The sequence below is a fragment of the Anas platyrhynchos genome, chromosome 18, assembly GCF_047663525.1.
Source record: "Anas platyrhynchos isolate ZD024472 breed Pekin duck chromosome 18, IASCAAS_PekinDuck_T2T, whole genome shotgun sequence".
NCBI lineage: Eukaryota > Metazoa > Chordata > Aves > Anseriformes > Anatidae > Anas > Anas platyrhynchos.
In genome coordinates this window covers 13,910,107-13,929,982 of record NC_092604.1, presented here as the reverse complement: position 1 = coordinate 13,929,982, position 19,876 = coordinate 13,910,107, and the positions used below count along the sequence as shown (strand labels likewise).

The 19,876-nt window shown below is 46.0% G+C and overlaps 1 protein-coding gene across 8 annotated transcripts in view; it reads right to left on the bottom strand.

Moving 5' to 3' along the window:
• The window catches only part of MVB12B (multivesicular body subunit 12B), a 65,222-nt gene that overhangs the window by 25,401 nt on the left and 19,945 nt on the right, over window positions 1-19,876 (bottom strand). For 5 of the 8 annotated variants that reach the window (XM_027471094.3, XM_027471092.3, XM_072025514.1 and 2 more), the window contains 2 exons: window positions 7,669-7,766; window positions 1,296-6,790 (listed from right to left, as the gene is read on the bottom strand). In XM_027471094.3, coding sequence (XP_027326895.3) covers window positions 6,498-6,790; window positions 7,669-7,766 — 391 coding nt within the window. In that variant the 3' untranslated portion in view covers window positions 1,296-6,497. Of the gene's footprint in view, window positions 1-1,294; window positions 6,791-7,668; window positions 7,767-19,876 lie in introns of those variants that run through there. The other 3 variants (XM_013104138.5, XM_013104137.5, XM_038188058.2) reach the window with 2 other exon arrangements.

The window sequence follows — 19,876 nt, the reverse complement described above, 5'->3', positions numbered from 1 at the left end:
CACCGTCTGGTCTGAGCCCACCTGAGCGTAGCACTGAAAACACGGGATGTTGCACTACAGCAGCAAGCGTGCACAAAAATCTGTATACCACAGATGAGCAGAATTTAGTAGGAAATATGCTCCTTTGAATCTCATTAAATACAGTATTAAATAACACTTACATTTCCCTCTCTGAAATACGCAGCTGCAGCATCTTACATGAGCCTTCAGTCTCCCTGCACTGCTGGTTATTAATAGAACCTCTTATATTTTGAAGATTATCCAGGTCTCTAAATCCAAAGACTGGAAATTTCAATAGGGCAGAAAAACAGGATGACTTTAATCTCAGCCCAGTAGAGGTTTCGATGCAGAATAAAGCTTGTGTCACAACTTGTCTGGTGTTTTTTTGTTTGGACCATGCTGATTAAATTTTGGTGTCACAAAAACAAATTTATTCTGATTTTATTCCCAAGAAGTGCAAAGAACATACATGTGGAAATCTGGATCAACGGTAAAACATAGCATGGGGCCTCCCCCCTTAGAGAGAAGAATGTACTAAAATACATGAAGATAGGAGGGTATTGCAAAACCACCAGAAACTATGCAGGAAGATGAAGATAAAAGCAATTCTTGTGCAGTGATCCAAAAAATAGCATCTTTCTTTTTTTCAAAATTACCTGTTTTAATAAAGCAGACACACTGTGCCAAGTGAACCATTTAATTATCTGCAAAAATGATGAAGCAAAACAATAGTTTGCAAAAATAAATGACTAACCTCTGATTAAAACGTCTGTCCTCATTACATACAGATAAAAGATACAGTATCTTCTAAAAGAAAATGTACATTGAAGAGAAGTAAGTGGCAGTTGTACCACAGATAACCTGACATTTTGCAACAAGAAAGAAGTTGACATATGGGCACTGAAATGTAACAAAATCTTTCATTTTTCTTCCATTTCTTAATCTAGAAAGACCAGGGGGTTTTATTTATTTGTTTGTCCTAATGTGGCACATGCAACAAGGCACCCTTGAGTCAATCACAGAGCACCAGAAAAACCAAGCTGCCAGAAGGCAGAGCAGCGAGCCACCCCCAAGGCCCCCGGCTCCCCAGCGATGCGCTGGCACCTTCCTTCTGATGCATTCCAGAGCACGAGGGTTTCACGACTGAAGGCCATGCTGAATAATCCAACAAGCTCCAGAAAGGACAGGGAATCTGGAAGCAAACTGCTACCATAAGAGCAGTGTGTAAAGTAAATCCTTTAAAAAAAAAAAAAGAAAAAAGAAGAAACTACTCACAAAAAGTTACGAGTCTCTTTGCCAAGGTCTGCATTATCCGATACAGGAAAGCACCTCCCTTCCCACCCCAGGAACCCACTGACTGATGTTTTTCCAGATCCTTAGCAGCAGTTTCCATTCCCGGATTACAAACCAGCATTGGAACAAACACCATTTACCAAAACCTCCCAAACCTTCTAGAAGCACTGAATACCTGCGGCTTTCTGGCCCTGGCCGCGACTCACCAGCGGCTCAGCACGACGCAGCTAGATTTTTTAAGCTGTATGGAAAGTAAGGCACGTGCACTATTGTTCACTGGCCAAGCTGAGTCCCCCAGGCCTGAGAAAGCCTTCTGCCGTTTGTTCCTTACAGGCATTCACACCACAGATTTGCAAAGTGAGAAGCTTCATTCAGAGATGTGACATCTATGGTATCCAAGCTTCAGCCTGGAGGACGGGGTGTTTTCCTTTGAAAGAGTATGGAAACCTCCATCTTCAGTTCAATACAAGCAAAGCTTTTAACATTTTCAGAAAATTCCAGCCATAATTAGCGATACAGTCTGAATGGATAAAAGGATTTGAGAAAAATGAGAAGCCACATTTGAATGACGTACAACTAAACACGCAAGCAGAGAGCAATGCTACAGGCTGGCTGCACAAAGCGCTTCAAGCAAAGGATCTGGCAGCAGCAGCCCCTTGGCGCCGAGCTTGGCTGCTCGTGCTCAGCTGCTGAGAGCTCAGCTGCAGGCACAGGAAACCTCTGCACGGGGTGCACTGGCTGTTGGCTCCACAAATGCTTTTTGAAGGATCCGTAACTGAACTGAAAACTTTTCAAATGCCATGAGAACCTGAACTATATTTTAAAAACCAATTCGGTTAGCTTCCATACAGTACAAATAATACGTGCTTCTGGGCGCTGTGTTATTTCCATGGATTAACATGGCTTGAGGTACCAAACATATGGATGGCATATTAATGCCAAGCTAATATCAGTTGTTCCTTTTAAAGTATTTGTACAAATGTTTTAATTGTTTTGGGCTGACAATTGGCAAGTATTATTTGAAAACAATGATCACAAACATGCAAAGTATGTTCTGCTTTTTTTTCTGCAGTTTCCATATTTTAGCGTTCAAAATAAATTAAACTTGGTCATATACAAGGGTAGCTGTGATCATCTTGTTATCTCCAGGTTTCCACTAGAGCAAAAATCCTTGGAGGTACAGAATTCTATGCCAGAAGCCAGGTTTCTGCCTTTGAGATGGAAGCTGAAGCAGTACCTGGAAGTTCAGAGGTGTGTTTCCTATACAACTGATACAAAGAGGCTGTAACTATTTTCTGCACACCTTCTGACTGGGCCATGCAGAAGTATCTGACGCACTTCATGCACTGCAATTTCTCCTAACAGCCCAAGAGCAACACATTTCAGAAGTTACACACAAATTTTGAACATAAGGCAGTCAATACAAGTTTGTGTTCTACAAGGGTACCAGCAAACGTGTCTACCCACGACATGACTGAAGCTGGCTACAGTTGAATTTCAGGACCAAAAAACGACAACCCTGCCCAGCAGCATGCAGGGTCACACACCAAAGCCAGAGATGGCTTTGCCCACCTGATATTAGCAGGCAAAAGCTGCACAGCATGGAAGCACCCTGCTTGGACCATCCTGTAATTCCTTGGAACTCACAGCTGAGAAAGTAAAAATCTCATTTTGCAAGCATAGCCACGAGTTTGTAATGCTAAATCCTGCCACGTGTGCTGCAAGGAACGTTAAGACTTTCGTCCATCTCTAATCCTTTTCTTGAAATAGCAAGTTGGTTGCATTATGTCTGACTGGCAGGTTAAAGCAATTCTGGAAGTTAAATCGAATGCTGGAGCTGATGCAGCTGCGGGGAAGCTCCAAGAGCTCCTGGGGCAGAGCACTGCCTTGCTGCCACGCAGGTCGTGCCTGGCTGGCCGTGTAACCTCTCCTCTGCTGGCCTTGTCCTCCAGCAGGGAGACAGCTTTTGCCTGCAGTCAGAATTTGAAAGCTTTCAATAGAAAATCCTGTAATTCTGAAGGTTTACCCATTGACACACAGCAGAAAACTTACTGGAAGCAAGATTCCCAAGGGACATCAGCATCTTGGCCTGAAACACACTGTTTATGCACTTCAGAGAGTTAGTGGTATTAAAGCCCATCCTGTTAGCATTGCCTGTGAGAATATTTGCACTTCTAAATCTTTTGGTTTCTGAAAGGGTTAAGGCTTATTATTAGCATATAATTTACAGGTCCTTTCTCCCAGGAAAGAAATAATGCACAGTAAATGCCACATTCATTTTAATAATACATGTTACAGTCTGTGCCCAACATCTGCACAAAGGTAAAGCAGACAGATTTTTTTGACATGTCCCACTCTGCCATCCAAACACAGGCTTTTTGTTTCTTAAGTGACGGAAGGTTTAATCAAGAAAGCAGGCAATTCATCAATCGAAACAAGGCTGCTCACACCGCCCTGACAGCACACACATGGTTTTATACAGAAGAAACCTGGCCACCTGTCAGCAGCACCTTTTACATCAGGATATACAAATACACCGAGTGATCAATCCTCCAGCTCTTCCCATTCATTTCTTTGTTTTCTTATTATATTTTTCTTTATGCTAGATGTTGCCCTCATTCTCTGCAGGGATAGATGGGAGACAAGGCAAGCTGTGGCTGTTTATACACTATCATAAAAATTTATATACCCTTAAAGTGACTTATTTCCCTTCTATTTGAGTACCATTATTATAAATAATTTTTCACTTCATTCAGGAATTTTCCCTGCACGTTATCAACTGTGGCTGCCTGAGAGGGCTCCCTCTGTCCTTGTGGCTCTGATAAGCCAAAGCAATATGCAGCCAGAGGACGCTGAAGTCTGAAATGAAGGCAGTATGTAGTCACGACAACATCTTAATTAAGCTGAAGGCCATGAAGAAAGACTATGCTGTGAAATACCGAGCAATGTCTGTCGACAGGTCTGTCTGCAGCAAGGCATTCTTCTTCCAGCAGCTGCCTATTTGAACATGCTTATTGCACCTGTCAGGTCCTCAGCACCGTGCTCCCAGAGACCTTTTGTAGATCAACCTATAGGCAATTCTGTGCTTCGGCCTTGGAAGCACGGCGTGGTGTGGGAACGGGAGCCTGCTGGGTGTGGAGGAGGTGGGTGACAGCACTATGTACGGCAGCACAGGGAAGGTTCCCTTTGCAGTGCCGGGAGGGCAGGGCAATAGTTTCCTATATGCAACTTGTCAAAGGCTGATTAATTAGGGAGTCTCCTGTTTGCACAACAAACTAACTTTCTGGTGGCACAATGTGTAATTGCCAAGATTGGAAATGACAATGAGCTGGTTAAAGATTCTAGCTACTACCTTCAAAACCATTTCTTCCAGATTTGCAGTAAGAATTACACTACATACGTGGAGAAGTAACAGGACAGTTCCAGTGGGGACATGGCAATTTCTTCCAAAACGTAGTTTGGTAGAACCAGGTCGGCTCGACAGCCAAAACCCACCTCACCTACCTGAAAACCTCTGAGCACTTCATTTTCACGACTACTGAGGAAGTGTTAGGTGTCTGAGACCACAGCGCAACTCCTCATATCACCCTCCTTTCTACAGCTCTCTTCCTCAGCACCCCCTCCTGCTCTCACCACAAGAATTCAGACCGGGGCGATACCAGAATTAGAAAGCAAGAGGCTGTTTATATATAACGGCTTTTGTTTCCCTGTGCCAGTACCAGGAGCCTTCCATTATGCCGAGAGCCAAGAGAGGGAGCCAGCAGCTTGTCCGCGCGCCGGCAGCGCCAGCTCTGCAGCTCTGCACCCAGAGCCGCGGCCCCGGGGTCACCTCCCGGGGTCACCTCCCTGCCCTGGTGGCCGCCCAGCACCGCAGCCCAGGGGCTCCGCGCTCCCCACAGGAGCAAGCCCCCGCTCCCCACGTACCCGTCACCCCCGGAGCCGCGGGACCCCAGGGCGGCACAGCACAAGCTGGCAGAGCAGCTCGGGGCGGTGCGGAGGCATTCATAAGCTTCCCGTTGCCATGGCGCTGCAGCGAGACACTAACATCACAGCAGAGATAAAAGGGACTGGCTGCAAACTACAGCGACATAACAGGAAACTTCTGAATGGTTTCCACTGTGCGCCCTGGGGTTTGCCTGCCTCGGTAACGTTTAAGCACGCAGAGGGAACTGTCTCAGCACCTCATCACGGCTGCTGAAAAGGCTGCAGTGGTCAGGAGCTATGCCGAAGGTCCCTGCCAACACACAGGATGTTTCACACGACAAGAGCCTTCCTTCAGAAACGCCTCACAGCTGCGATAGCCATTACCACACGCGTCTGTGCGACCTGTCTAATAGTGCCTGCAGAGCTGTGCCATCGGGGGTGCGCAGTGATGTGTTCTGAAATGGGCTTCTGTGAACGTGGGGGACCAGCGCCATGCTCAGTCGTTCAAGTGTGTTCTATGCTTTGCCTGTAATTATCTGGTAAGACATTCAGGTCTTTGCAAAATTGGTCATCTTTCCCGGCTGGTTATGCTACAAGCAGAGGCGGTCCATGGGCAGCCCTAGCAGCAGGGCCATGGCCAGCACTGCTCGTGCAGAACTGCTGCTGCTGCTGCTGGTGCTTTATTAGGAGAGAAGCACCAGCTTCCCCATCCTCTCTGCAGGATGGTCTCATGTGAACACAAGAACATGCTTTCCCTTACATTTCTAAATCTATTAGGGCAGGAAAGTAACAAGAAAAACGAGTACTGACAAGAATTATGCCATTGTTATATTCCATCTATTTAGGAACCTGAAGCTGCAGTTTCAGTCAGAGATTACCTTTTAAATAACCCTTTGATTATGGTACATGAATTAATGCCATGTTCCCATGTTAGAAGTGTCACTCACTATTAATAGAAAGGACCTGTGAATGGCACATTTTTGCCATCTTCTCTGCTCTGATTATGCACAAGCAAGTACCTATTGCACAACCCACTGCTGCTTTTCCTGGGTTTCCAAACCATCCTGAAAATCTGCTTCAGCCAAATGAAGGGATTGTACTTCCATTAGGTTTTGCTAAGGCTAGTGTTAAAGCTAGTATTTTTTTTCCTCTTGCAAAAACGTCACAATGAAGAGAAAGCTGCAGCTAAGTGTGTTTCTACTACAGCTATCACAGCACTTGTGCAGGTGTAAGATTACTCTAAAATAATAATTTTGAGGAAAATATGTTGCACTCCAGCACTACTTATCTGAAGTACAGAATGAGATAATCCCGTAAGAGAACAAGCAGGTGAAATGCACTGTTGTGCCAGAGCTGCACGTAGCATTTGCCTTTAGCTTGCAGCAACAGAAGTCCTTTTGCTTCCAGACAGCCCTCCGCGTTACCAGCAGCGACGGACTCCAAGAGGTGCAATTCTGTAAAGCATCCCTGCCTCTCGCTCCCAGGCACGAGTTCATCCTGGGCCCTGAGAAACACGCCGTGTTCCTTTTCAGCGCACTCATCTTCCAAGAAATCAAGCACTCAAAGGCAAGACCTGCTCAGAAGAACAGAGCTGTCAGGGACAGCTCAGCAGGGACCCCAGTTCCAAAATGAATGCACCACGTGGTCCTGAAGCACAGAAACAGAGCACCGGTACCTGCGTGGGCGGAGGCATGGGCTTGAGCCTCACCACTCTATTAAACATACATCTTCCCTACAGACTAAGTAAAAATTAAAAATAGAAAAAATATTCACTAGCAGGTTGTTTTTTTTTTTTGTTTTGTTTTGTTTTTTTTTTCTCCTCACACTGGCATCTGGGAACACGTCAGTTCCAGCATTTGCATGCTGGCCAGGACTGGCTAACAGAGAGAAAGTCACAGCTAGAGAGAACGGTTGTGCACATTCAAGCACCTGGTTTTTAAAAGTAAAGTAGAATCCCCCACATCCTAACATCAAATTGCAAATTTACCTGTTAAAAACAGCAATGTTAGGGTATGTTGAGTGTAGCAAAGAATTGCATGTATGATAACTCATCCTTGCAATGCTAGATGAAGCCTCCTGCTAAGTGTGCAGAGATGTCATCTTTTTCGTGATCTTCACTGGTGGGTTGTAAAAGATGAGGAGCAGTTTGTGCCAGTGTTGCCTTCCACCAGATCTCTCATCTAGAGCCCACACGGGCAGCAGCATCCCTCCCTGAGGTCTGCAGTCTCCCCTGTGATGAGCAATGTTTGCCACCTGTAATACTCGTGCCTGTGCATTTTCTGGCATCCCTCTGTGCCCCTCATGCTCTCGACAATTAAATGGCACTGCCAGAAAAGCTGGAAGCATATTTCACAGACACCACACATCTGGCTATTTATGCAAATGGGACTGCTTTACCTGGTTACGCTTCTGAGTAGAGGTGCAGAGAAACCATTGCATGTGCCAGCTTACCTGATATAGCATACAAATTTGAGTGCTGGTGCTCCAAGTCCAGGCGAGTGCTGTGACTTTTGCCTCGAAAGCTAGCAGGAAGAGTTAGCGAGATGTGCCTGGGGAAGAGAAACGGGGAAATCAAGATGATATTTCTACAGACCAAAAGACACTGCTGTTATCAGCTCATTCTTGCCTTACAGTTGTGCTCAGGTTAAGCCCAAACATCAGTTTTAACACTTCTAAGAGATGGAGTGGATCCCAAATAACAGTGAGGAGACAGAGGTGGTGACTCCACCATCACAGCTCAGTGCAGTTCAGCAGCTTGCATCTGCTTCTCAGTCCAGCTGTGAGCAGGACGGGGCTGCTACCCCGGCGCAAGCTCCCTCCACCCCACTGAACATCAAACTGAGCCAACAATCAAAATACTACCGAGCAGCAGCATCTGTCTGCAAGGTGGGCTCCAGAGCAGGACACAGCCTCAAAACACCCGCATGGTGGCTGGTGAGCACAAGCCTCCCCCCGCGAGCAAAAGGCACCTGGAGTGCACCCGGTAGGACTTGGCTGTGGTTCCTTCAAGGCAGAGGACACTATCAGTGAGTGCTTTGGATTGATCTGTATCAAAACCTAAGTACATTCATACATAAAACCTTTAAAATCTCAATGGCTGTGGTCTGCTCCAGACTTAACCAAGGCATGCTGCACGCTACCCTGCTCTCCGATGCAGAGGAGGATGCACAAATTGAGCTTCCCTCCACTTGCAGAGGAAAGGAAAGGCAAACGTCACCCCCTTGCCTCTCCCTAAATGGAACAAGCAAGTGTGCCCTGCCTACCAACAGCTCTCTGCACAGCCTTTCCCGCAGCAGAGACATTTTTTACATCTTTTGTTAAATCCTCCTTGTACTAGCTATAAATAGGAAAAAAAAAAAAACAGGAACTCATAGAAGGGAAGGTGAAACTACTTTCAGTGGCCCAGAGGTCATTAAAAGGAAAACCCAGCACACAGTGAGCCCGGACAGAGGCTTGAAGAACAGACAGCCTTCCCAGAAATGACGCGGTACTGGAGAGATGGAGGTGACAGCGAGCCCTGCTCTTGGGGCCAGCAAGGTGGTCACATCCCACACTGCTGGAGCCTGGAGCCTTGGCACCAGCCCCCCCAGCCCTGAGGTGGATGGGACCCAACCGCCCTTGGGACATGGCACAAGCAGCGAACAGCAGCCCCACGCTGCTCACTAAAACTTGTGCTGGCAGGACACAACCCAGAACTGCCCAGACACCTGAGCACTCAGATCTGGGAGGACACAACATGTTCTGCTGCTGCCCAGCCCGCCCCACAGGGCAGAGAACCCCGCTCTGTCCCCTGACACTGTGCCCCCCCCCCCCCGACTTCCCCTGGAAGTGTCCCCAAGGAAAGGCTGCTTGCTCACGTTGCTACTGGCAGCCCGCAGATTCTCATGCTTTGGTGAGAGATCCCAGCTTCTCCCTTCTAATCCAAATTCGTATTTTTTCTAATGCTGATCTCAAGTCTACTCAAATTCCTGTAGAACGTTACCATCAATCTTCTGGACCCTGTTGCCATACATAATGAAGATGCTCCCTCTCTGCAGAGGGACTTACTCTACCATGAAGACAAAGGCAACAGCTACCACTGCACAAAGGGCAAAGCTACCCGAATGTGGCGAGATGCTTGGCATGCCCTCTTGCCAGAAAACAAGGCGGCCTCTTTTGCAGCCACGGTATTTGTGATGGGCAACAAAGAGCCCTCTGTATTCTCCAGCACAGCACCAGATCCATTTTCTTAGCTAGCAGGTTTTATCTATCGAGCAGATCATCTGGAAATTATCTGCCTTTAAAAGCAGGACGCATTTTGTGAAGAGCTACGTATTTTTAGATCTTGATGCAGCTGATGGTGAACAGCACGGATAAAATAAGAAAAAGCAAACATCAGTTTGAATTTGCTTGTGTTTCCTGAAGCTATTTCTAAAAAAAAAAAAAATTAAAAAATGGTGTGAAAATATTTTCAAATTTGGCTAACAGTTTTCTGTTTAAAACACAATCCATATGAAACTCTCTTGGCCAGCACAGGCAGGTTTGTCATGAACACACTTTTAAAACAGGAGACCACTGCCTGTAGGCATTACACACATTTCATTTGTTTTTAGCAGTATCTAAAAATACTTTGAGGCATCAAAACAGCTAACAAAGATCCCTGAATTTCTCTTACTTGCACTGCAGATTGTTTTCTTCATACCTAAACGAAACAGCAGGAAATGCTTTGGAAGTAAACAAAGCAGGTCTATTTAAAAAGGCCCATTTCTGAGCGGAGTACTTTAAACGTTTATCCCAGCTTCTGCTGTAAGAGGCTAAATCTTTTCCATATGTACAGTTCTTTTCAGCAAGCCACCACCAAGCCCAGAGAGACCACCGCACGCTGCTGAAGCCGGTCATGCACATCGCATCGACCTGCAGGATGGAAAGGACAGCTCCACAGGTAGCTCACAGAGGCATTGTGTAAGCACAATTACAGAGCTGTCAGTGCCACGAACAAACACCGCAGCCTTCCAACACAGCTCTGAAATCTTACTTTGCGAAAGACATCCCAGACCAAGTCCCCGGGCACTACCAAGTCTGCGTGGCAGCTCACGGCAGCACCAGGTTTCACAAGCACCATATGTTGAAGTGGTGCACGCGTTCCACACGCGTAATTAAAATGAATCACTCGCAGTCTGACGGACTCTGACCATATACACACGAATATGGCAGCAGAAGTTCACACAGCCAGACATAATATCCTATTTGCTTTTCATTCCAGATGTATCAATGTGAAAATACATACCCAAACACTCCCCCAAGCTGGGGAAAAGTACAAGCACCGCCGGTAGGTGCGTGCTTTGATGCTTGGCGGTGGTGGGCAGGCAGCCCTGCAGCCGCTCTCGCGGGGCTCCCCGTGCCACGAGCGCCCATCCCACCCGATCGCCTTCCAGCGCCGCATCCTGAGCACTGCTGTGAAGGTGCTCAAAAGCAACATAAAACGCCGTTGTTTCTGTCTCCACTTCTTTTGCCACCTTCCGTTCTCTGAGGTAGGACAAACAGGTATTTCATCCCTTCTACCAGGCTGCTAGAATGAGATCGGTTCTTCCCCTCCCCCTTTCTCTTTTAAGAGCATGACATGGTAGGGAAATATGGGAAACAAAGTCTAATTTATTTTAAATTAATGCAAACTTTAGCCAGGATCAATATAACTTATACCTAGTCAGTTGATTGCATAATGCATTTTCCTTATGCGTTGTGAAAGCCAAATCATTTTACAGTGTAGAAGACAAAAAAAAAAAAAAAAAAAAAGAAAGAGAGGCTGCCATTGAAAAGCAAGAAAATCCCAATTACAAAGTCCCCAAGTTCCTAAACACATATCGTGAAAGTATGTGCAGCTCTGTGGCATATGGCAAATCAATTACTAGTTTAAATTTTAAAACAAAAACATGGTAAATGTGTTGCAGAAATAATCAAGAACAACGGTTTGGTTTAGATTACAGCGGCCACTAGAGTTTTGAATACAATTAATCATCATTCCAGGCAATGGGAAGCCATATTGACACTTATTCCTAATTTGAATATTTAATTAGGGTGAAGTTCTTCATCAAATTATCACAGAACTGGGAGGAAAGCCTGAAAGATTTGAACAATTACTACTTTAACCCCTCACCAACTGCTCACCTGTGGGCACAAGAATCTCTTCCCCGTTCTGCAAAGCAAGAACGTGCTGGCACAATACAAAACGACAACATTTAAAGGATGTAACAACACTGCTAGAGGTACCTGCACGTTTGGCATCCCACAGGCTGCTGACTACCTGTGCTCTTTGACCTTTGTCGGAGCAGATTTTTCAGGCTGGATCCCTGCCTTACCACCAAGTGTTGTTTCTGAAGTGGTGGTTTGGTTTTTTTTTGCTGTTGTTTTTTAAATTAACTGAAGAACACATCCAGAATCATCACCCAGGTCTGTGTGCCGAGGGACAAAGCCCTGCTCCAAGGGGCACAGACCCCAAGCCAGCGGCCGGCCAGCGCAGGGGGAGCCCCCGGGGGTGCAGGGCCCGGCCCTGGGACTGCCCCGGAGCCGCGCGCTGCCCCGCGGACACCCTCCTTCCACCCTGCCTCGGATCCTTACGTGCTGTATTAATCCATATATGAAAATCTCTTTTAATGAGGAGTGATATAGTTATGAACTCTCCAGGGCCATAATTAGAGCAAACTAATTGAAGTTGTGTTTTGACACACTTTCCAAATTCACGGGTACTGCATGACATATTCACAACACCGCCGCGCACAGCCATGGCGACAGCAGAATCATTAGGCTAATAACGCTTATTTGCATTCTTATCATGCCAGCAGCATGCCGTTAAATACTGCTTCAACCGGTGCTGGGTTACTCTGAAAGTTTCTGCTGAAAGATATTAACAGTAATTATTAGTTCTTTAGTGGAATCTCTGATGTTAAGGAACAGCAACTCACATTAACTATCCTAATGCTTTCCTTCTGAATTGTCAGAGAAGCAGGTTTTGTCCTCCCTGCTGAATCCAAGCGACGGGGTGGGTTTGGTGCCGTCTGCCCCTCAGGGAGGAGGGATGCCTGCCCCAGCACGGCTCACGGCAGGATTTCAGGCCTGTTCTCACCGAAGCTGAAGTGAAAAGCCCATTGTTTCCGCATGGATTAAGAGAGAGATCATTACAAAAAATATTTTTCCCCAACATATTATAAATTTCCAGATAATTTAGGATGAAACAGCCACATTACCATAATTCAGGACAGGTTAGATTTAATTACTCACTTAATTTTAGTTTTTCTTTTATTCATTACATCTATGGAACGCATCTACATACAGCAGCAGCAGAAGGACATGAGAGAGATCCTTCAGATGCTAGCAAAAGAGGTTTGAGGTCTGCACACATTATGGTCACTTTTTGACTGTTTCTAGAGAGAAACTTGCACAAAACAGGCTCAGGAATGCCCAACAGTTCCAAGTAAGTTATTAATAACTGTCTGCATGAAGGTGATGAACTGCTTTTGAAGTCAGGCAGCAAGTACTCATAAAAAGTAACAAAAGATCATAAGGGGAAACGCCAGATATCAAAGGATGCTTCATAATTCACATAAAAATATCAGCAATGCACAGCAAAAGAACAATAGTAAGGTTTTGGTTTCCAACTGGATTAGACAAACATTGTAGAGAAATCAGGCAAAACCTTAAAAGCTGCCCCACATTGTCAAATATGTTAGAAAGCACATTGCATGCTACAGAACTGGGTCTGCTCTGTTCTTTGATGTACCACCGCCATGATTGCAATTTATTCTAAATGAAGAACAGTGCCACAGATACTGTAAAGTCTCACAGGAATATCCCGGAATAAAAAGAACCTTATCTTCCATCGTCAATGGATTATGCAAAGATCGTATGCCTCACGAAAAACTGAGGCTAGAATGATTAAACACATTCTAAGCTGCAGAAAGCTAAAAACACACCTACAAGAAGTTAATGTCAGGCTGTACTTTTCAAGAAACATAATCTGACTTGAAAGCTTTGCCTACGGGCAGAGGAAAAAGCCCATTTCTAAGAAATGAGCTGCTAGCGTTTCGCTGACAGAAATCAGAGGACCTCTCCATGACCACTCACTTTACCAGAATGTATTTTCCAAACTGTAGTTTACAGAAAATGGCACAGCAGATATCTATGGCTCCAGCAGCGTCCAGAATCCCATCTACAGTATTTATTCACAGTTCTTAACTTTTACTGTGCTCAGGCATTGCTATGCCAGAACACCTACCTCATACCCAAAAGAACTGCAGTGAAAAACAAAACTGCGAGGCAAGAATCACCTCGGGTAATGGACTTCATTCCAGACAATCTATTCTAATCGTGTAAACCAAATATTTAAATACTTTCTAAAACCTTACTGACCCTTTGCCTAAAACAAGCAACATATGGGCTTTGCAAGCATTTCATCTCATTCCAAACTACTAAAATATCCTGTTTCCCAAAAAATCAATGAGTGCTCGTGGTGCCAGACTCAGATTTTATAAAAGACCGAACACATGAGAGAATGAAAAAGGGAGCAAGTGATTCTTTCCACTTTTAGATTTAAGCACTTCATTTTCCCAGCAGCAAGAAGGGAAGAAGGCCTGTCTGCAGCGTCCTTACCCAATGCATCACGCAGAGCCTGCCGCTGCACGTCCCCCTCCCGAAATGACCACGCCTCGAAGACAAGGGAAGATGATGTTACGCTGCTCTGTCAGAACGAAAGCACTCACCAGCTGCACGGAACGAGGCCCGATGATGCTAACAAGGGAGCATGATCTACTGCAGACCAGCAACCCAAAATGTGAGGCTTAATGCAGAACGAAGCTCCTGCGGCTCCCTCTGTACCGGGATTAATTTAGAACAGAGAATTTAAGTAACTAGGATGGAACAGCTGCCAAACAATAGAAAAAGACCAACAAGTTTAATTTACACTGCTTGAAAGTCTGAGCTGTAGCCCATTAAATTGTTATAGGCAGAGGACTGCATCAAAGAACTAAGACCTCATACTGTAAGCATGAAGTGCTTATGAAGTGGTTGTCTGAGATGAACAGCGCAGCGTCTCTGGAGGCTGCGGTGGGATGAGAGCAGCTTTCCACATCCTTCATGAGCTGCTCTCTGGAGTCAGGAGTTTTCAGATAATGAAGCAGTAGGGAAAAATTGCCAAACAGCAGAAATACTCCAAAAAGATAAATTACACACAGCGCAGGTTTCCTGGGCTGGGTTTTTAAATTCCATCAAATTACTCAGAAGGAAGCCCAAGATCACAGGCCCATGGAGAAGTGTCTCCGACCCGAGCATCGCTGCCTGCACCTGAGGCTGGCGCCACCACGGCACAGCCCCAGCACCTCCCTACAGAACCTGCTAAACAAATATTCCACATAAAGACTCATTTGGGAAGAGCACGTTGTCAGCGCTTCGCCAGTAATAAATAATGACAGTCCAAACACTTTCCTAAAAGCAATAAACTCGAGAAGTGTTTTGGAAAATGGTGAAAGTGATTGATTTAAAGACGGAAATATCTGAACACAACCACATACACTTCAGGGTGAAAGCACAGATTACAAATCAACAGTGGCAGAGATCATATTAAATAGCAGACAACATAGATGTTTTAGGGAAAAAATGCTCAATTCCCCCACAGGGCTTATTTAACAACTAAGTACATAGCTTCTTTGAATGAATACCTCTGGCTCAGATATAACGACCCTACGCTACACCCTAAAGAAGCATGCCTTGAGGAATATTACTATATCTGGAACAGGGCTGTAAAGAAAAATGATTCATGATTCTAAGGATATTGAAGCCTCTTCAGTCAGAGCACTCCCCAAAATTTTTCAATGCATCTTCAAATTCAGCTAAATCAAACTTTTCCTAACCACAGTTAATGTCCGCCTTTCTCAACTGATGCAAGGCATTCTTGTGCCTGGAAACCACTCATATTGTTTAAACATTTTTTCCTAATCATCGTTTTCTGCCACTAAAACATACTGGACTATGACCAATTTTTGCACGTCTTCATCCAGCTGAGTTGGATGCAAGCCATATGGTCAGTGTAGTTTCATAACAAATTCCTTATGTGAAACAGACTCTGCAGAAACGTATGCCAGCACTCCTTACCCACTCAAACAACCCATCAGGTTCAGACTTGCACAGTACACACACATCACATACATTTCAGCCTGAAATGTTGCTTCTTACTGTAGGAACTGCAGTGGATCTACGGAAAGCACTACTTCCAAGGTTCAGCTCGGCGTTTCAGTCTCATTGATTGTCACCCATAGCTACTGTGAAGCCCTTGTTCCATCCCAGCCCTTGTGCAATCCTTGGCCTCTTGTAGGATAAACCGTGTAAGAATTAAGAATATTTGGCTCTATTTCATGACACAAGTGTTCTGAGCATTCAAGCCACAGAATCATTAAGTTTGGAAAAGACCTCCAAGGATCATCTGGTCCAACCCCTACCACCAAATGTCACCCACTAAACCATGTCCCTCAGCACCATGTCCAACCTCTCCTCAAGGACGGTGACGCCACCACCTCCCTGGGCAGCCTGTTCCAGTGCCTGACTGCTTGTTCTGAGAAGAAATTTCTCAGAGTTTCCAACCGAAGCCTCCCCGGCACAAAGAATGGTCAAGGAATCTATTTTATTAGTTGTAAATTAGTTTAACTTTAGAGCGCTTTTGATGAAATGTACTGGAAAATGAATCTCCACCACGAACAAAGTACTTTGTAGAAAGGATCAAGCTGTCAGAGCTTTCACTGGCAGGTTTCTCAGAGTGGTTTCCAGTCAAACCAAAAAGATCCACCCCAACAGACTCCTTATTTGATAGACTCTCATTCAGAGGAGGGACTTTAATGGAAACCAACCACTCTGCTAAAGCATCCTAGCCATCAGGCTACCAGCAGTGTCTGTCTCCGGTCCACGACAACCTCACGAAGTCTTGGCTTTGCTCCTCACCAGAGGAGGAAAGTGAAGCCTCAGAACCTTCTGCTCTACAGACTCTCCATGAAATCTCTTCGAAACACCTTAAAGAAAAAGCTACGAGCTATTTCTAAATACTATCATTGCTGCTTAAAAGCCAGGAAGGTACAGGGCTTCCCACTTGCCTTCAGTCAGCGCACCGTGCAGAGCAAGCCTGGCCCCTCGTCACCCCGAGCGCAGGCCTCGGACACGCGTGTTGGCCGGTGCTGCTTTATTAGCTGCCACCTACTGCACATCGTCAGCCCCCAGCAGGAAGCCACACACTGATCACGTTCCAAGCTCACACGACAAAGTCCAAACAAGTCAATCTGAAAATCAGACTTCTCTGCCCAGAAAGGAAATCCTGACATTCCTTGCATTAAACTCCACTGGGAGCAAAGGAACGGGAGCAAATCATTTCCCTGTTCTTAGGCAAAGTAGCTAACTATTTAAGGGGTACGTGGGAGAGCAGTAGGAATATTTACACACCCTGCTCTTATTTCGGGGGTTATGCCGGGTAGCTACCTCCCAATCCCACGGGTTGCAGCACAGCCCCAGGTCCGTGCTCCTGCCAGATCGGTGCCGCACAGAGCCGAAGGGGGGGAGCTGCAAGGGGTGGGAGCTGCAGCACAACTCAGCTGCTCCCGTGGCTCGTTAACTGTGCAGATAGGCAGGAATTGCAGGCACAGCAGGCATAAGCTGGGGCCCAGTGCCCAGCCCCTCTCTGTGCGAATGCCCTGGGCACCCGAGAAGAGGCAGGGATGGGACAGGAGCACCGGAGCCTTGTCCAGCTGGACCCCAGCCAGCACCAGCAGCTCAGCACCTCGCTGCCACAGGGCTTCCTCCACCAGCTGCCCCATGAACTGCCCAGCACCCTGACCCCTGCCGCAGCCTTCCTGCTCTCCGGCCGGAGCCGACCACACACCAGCTCGGCCGCCGCTCGTCTCCACTGCGGTGGCTCTGGGCAGGCCTGCATGGCCGGACAGGGGCACCCTGAGCATCCAGCACGCGGGGCTGCCTGCCCTCACCGCCACTCGGGTTTTCCATTAGAACAGGGTGGAGATGTGCCACGGGCATCCCAGGAAGGCCGGTGGAAGCGGTTGGATCTTCAAAGAGCAGGAGGACCAAGTGCCGCGAGCCCAGCCACGGTAACACACGGCGTGAACACAAGCCAATTGCAGCGTGATCTTCCTCCTCTCTCCCTGGTACGCCATTAACCTTTCAGATGACAGCCCTGCAAACTAAATGACTGAACAGTTCCCAGGGTCAGCGCGAATCTACATTTTCAAAACCTGACATCAACAAGTAAAAGTTGTGACTGAAATCCTGGTCTCTCCGAGAGGAAGATTAAACGCCTGTGACACATCATCTGCAATCAGAGCGCTCAATTTCCCAAAGTATCTGTCACAGATTGATAACATCCATGCAAAAAGTTAAGTGCAATTATGTCTGTCACTGTAAAACACACTTCAGCAGCACTGACTGACATCTTGCTTGCAGCTGACAAATTGTGAGAGGACCGTTTGAATGACGGCAGCAGAGGCTCCTGCAGCACCACGGGAAGGGATGTGAGCTGTACCCACACACCAAAAATCTGCATGGGCTCACAGCACTGCAACAGGAGCCATCGCGTAGGCAGCTGCGGAGCAAAGTGGCTTGAGGTTGGTGCCACATGCATTTGCTGAAGAGAAGGACTTGCTCACAAAAGGCTCAAAGCGGACTTGTGATGAAGAGGAGAACACGTCATTAAAACCCTCCTCTGGCTTATTCCCGGACAGAGCTTGAGCCAGTGAAGAGCTGAGCCCTAAAACACTGCTCAAATGCTTGCAACGTGTATTTTTCCAGGTCCCCAACACATGCACTGGCAGTCAGTGATAGGCTAGATGAAATAAAGGTATGCAGAAGAACCTGTTATTAGCACCTCTTCTTTTGGGGGGGCTTACCTACTTGCTCCCCAAAGTGATGTCCCAGTGTAGCACTACCACCAATTTTTACTGGAGAGAGCAAGCCTCAAACACAGACGCACCGAGGGAAGTTACTCTAAATCCTCACTGGTGACTCAAGTCAACAGAAGCAGTTCTTTAGCAGCAGCCTTCTAGGATGGGAAACTAAAAATGCGTTTCTCCAGGCTGCCATTAGTGCCAAGAAGCCATTGCAAAATTTGGAGAGAAAAAATAGTAAAGCAGCTTGATGCCCTGCACAACGGCACGGTTGTGTTCCACAGTACAGTGTGCAGCCCTCGCTGGGATGCGTGACGGCTGCAGTTAGAGACCATTAAGCCAGATGCCTGTAGTATTAAACACCAAGGAGAAGAAATGGCTGGAAAATAACATATGCAGTCCAGCAAGAATATCAAACAAAGCTTCCCCTTGTGCAGTTCTGATTGCGAGCCATAACCCCACGACACAGCAGAGGAAGCAGCATTGCTGACGCACAGCGAGCTGGGGAGGTCAAACGTCTGACACACAACAAAACCCTGATGTGCCGCCATCCACTGCCATCAGCGGCTTGTACCGCGGGTCAGCGGAGGGAACGTGGCTGACAGAAATAAGGTTCTCAGCGAGAAGTTCTTCCCTGCTCTCTGGTATGGTTTACTTCTTTAGTTTATATCCAGTGTTGACAATTATCCCGAAGCACCCAAGCACACCATCTTAATTTAAAACTGCTTATAATGCTAGCCAGCAACTGAATAGCTTAAATACCTGACCAACCTAACAGCTGGATCTCCACAGAGCTCTGCTCTGCTCACCAGGTTTGTCTTAGCACTTGCAGTAGCAGAGTTACTCACTGCAGTTCCTGTCAAAATATATCCACACAGAATAAAACGGCAAACTGGCGACCACTGTAATCTCCTATCTCTATGGTGATGTAAAAATAAGAGGTTACTTGTGACTACAATCTTCCACAAACATTAAACTTGAGTAACATCGCATTGCTGATATAGTATTAGAAAAGGCTTTTCAAGTAGCATGTGTTTCCCGTAATAATGAAATATTTGCAGGATGCACCTTTTTATATATTTCTATTTCTTAAAAAATATATTGGATAATAAATAATCAGAGTAAAAATCAGACATGAAAGATGCTTTGAAAGATCAGGCGGGTGGTGTAAAAGTTACCTGTAAATCATGCACCGGGCACGAAAGTGGAGCTGGCTACAGACAGGTGGTTTTTACTAGGAGGCATTAATGTAACATTCAATTATTCCACTGCATGCTGGCTGTTTTAACTCAGCCAAATTAGAATACATTTTATATTGACTATTTTGACATTTGCTTTATTTGGCAAGTAAAACAAAACTGATCCAATTTCCCTGCAGCCATTGTAAACCATAAACTGTACAACAAGAGGTTATAAAATATATAAGCCTTGTAAACACTTCTTTTCAGACTGTCGCTGATGCTCTGAGCTCTAATTTTGGCCCTGTTCCCAATAGCTCTGAAGCTGTTCTACAGCCTTCCCTGCTTGGCCATAAAGTGACCCTTCCACGCTTAGTGATTAAGGACTGCCATCGATATTCTCTTGCTATGATAATTTTTCTCTTTATTTTGGAAATATGCCCAAGCAGGAATTTCTTGCAGACAGAAAACGAAGATCTGCGCTCTAATAGTCATGGCATCTCTTTCCCTGATCTTGCCTACCCTTTGCCAGCATGCAACTTATCACCTACTCCTGACATGGTACAATGAGCAGTCTGC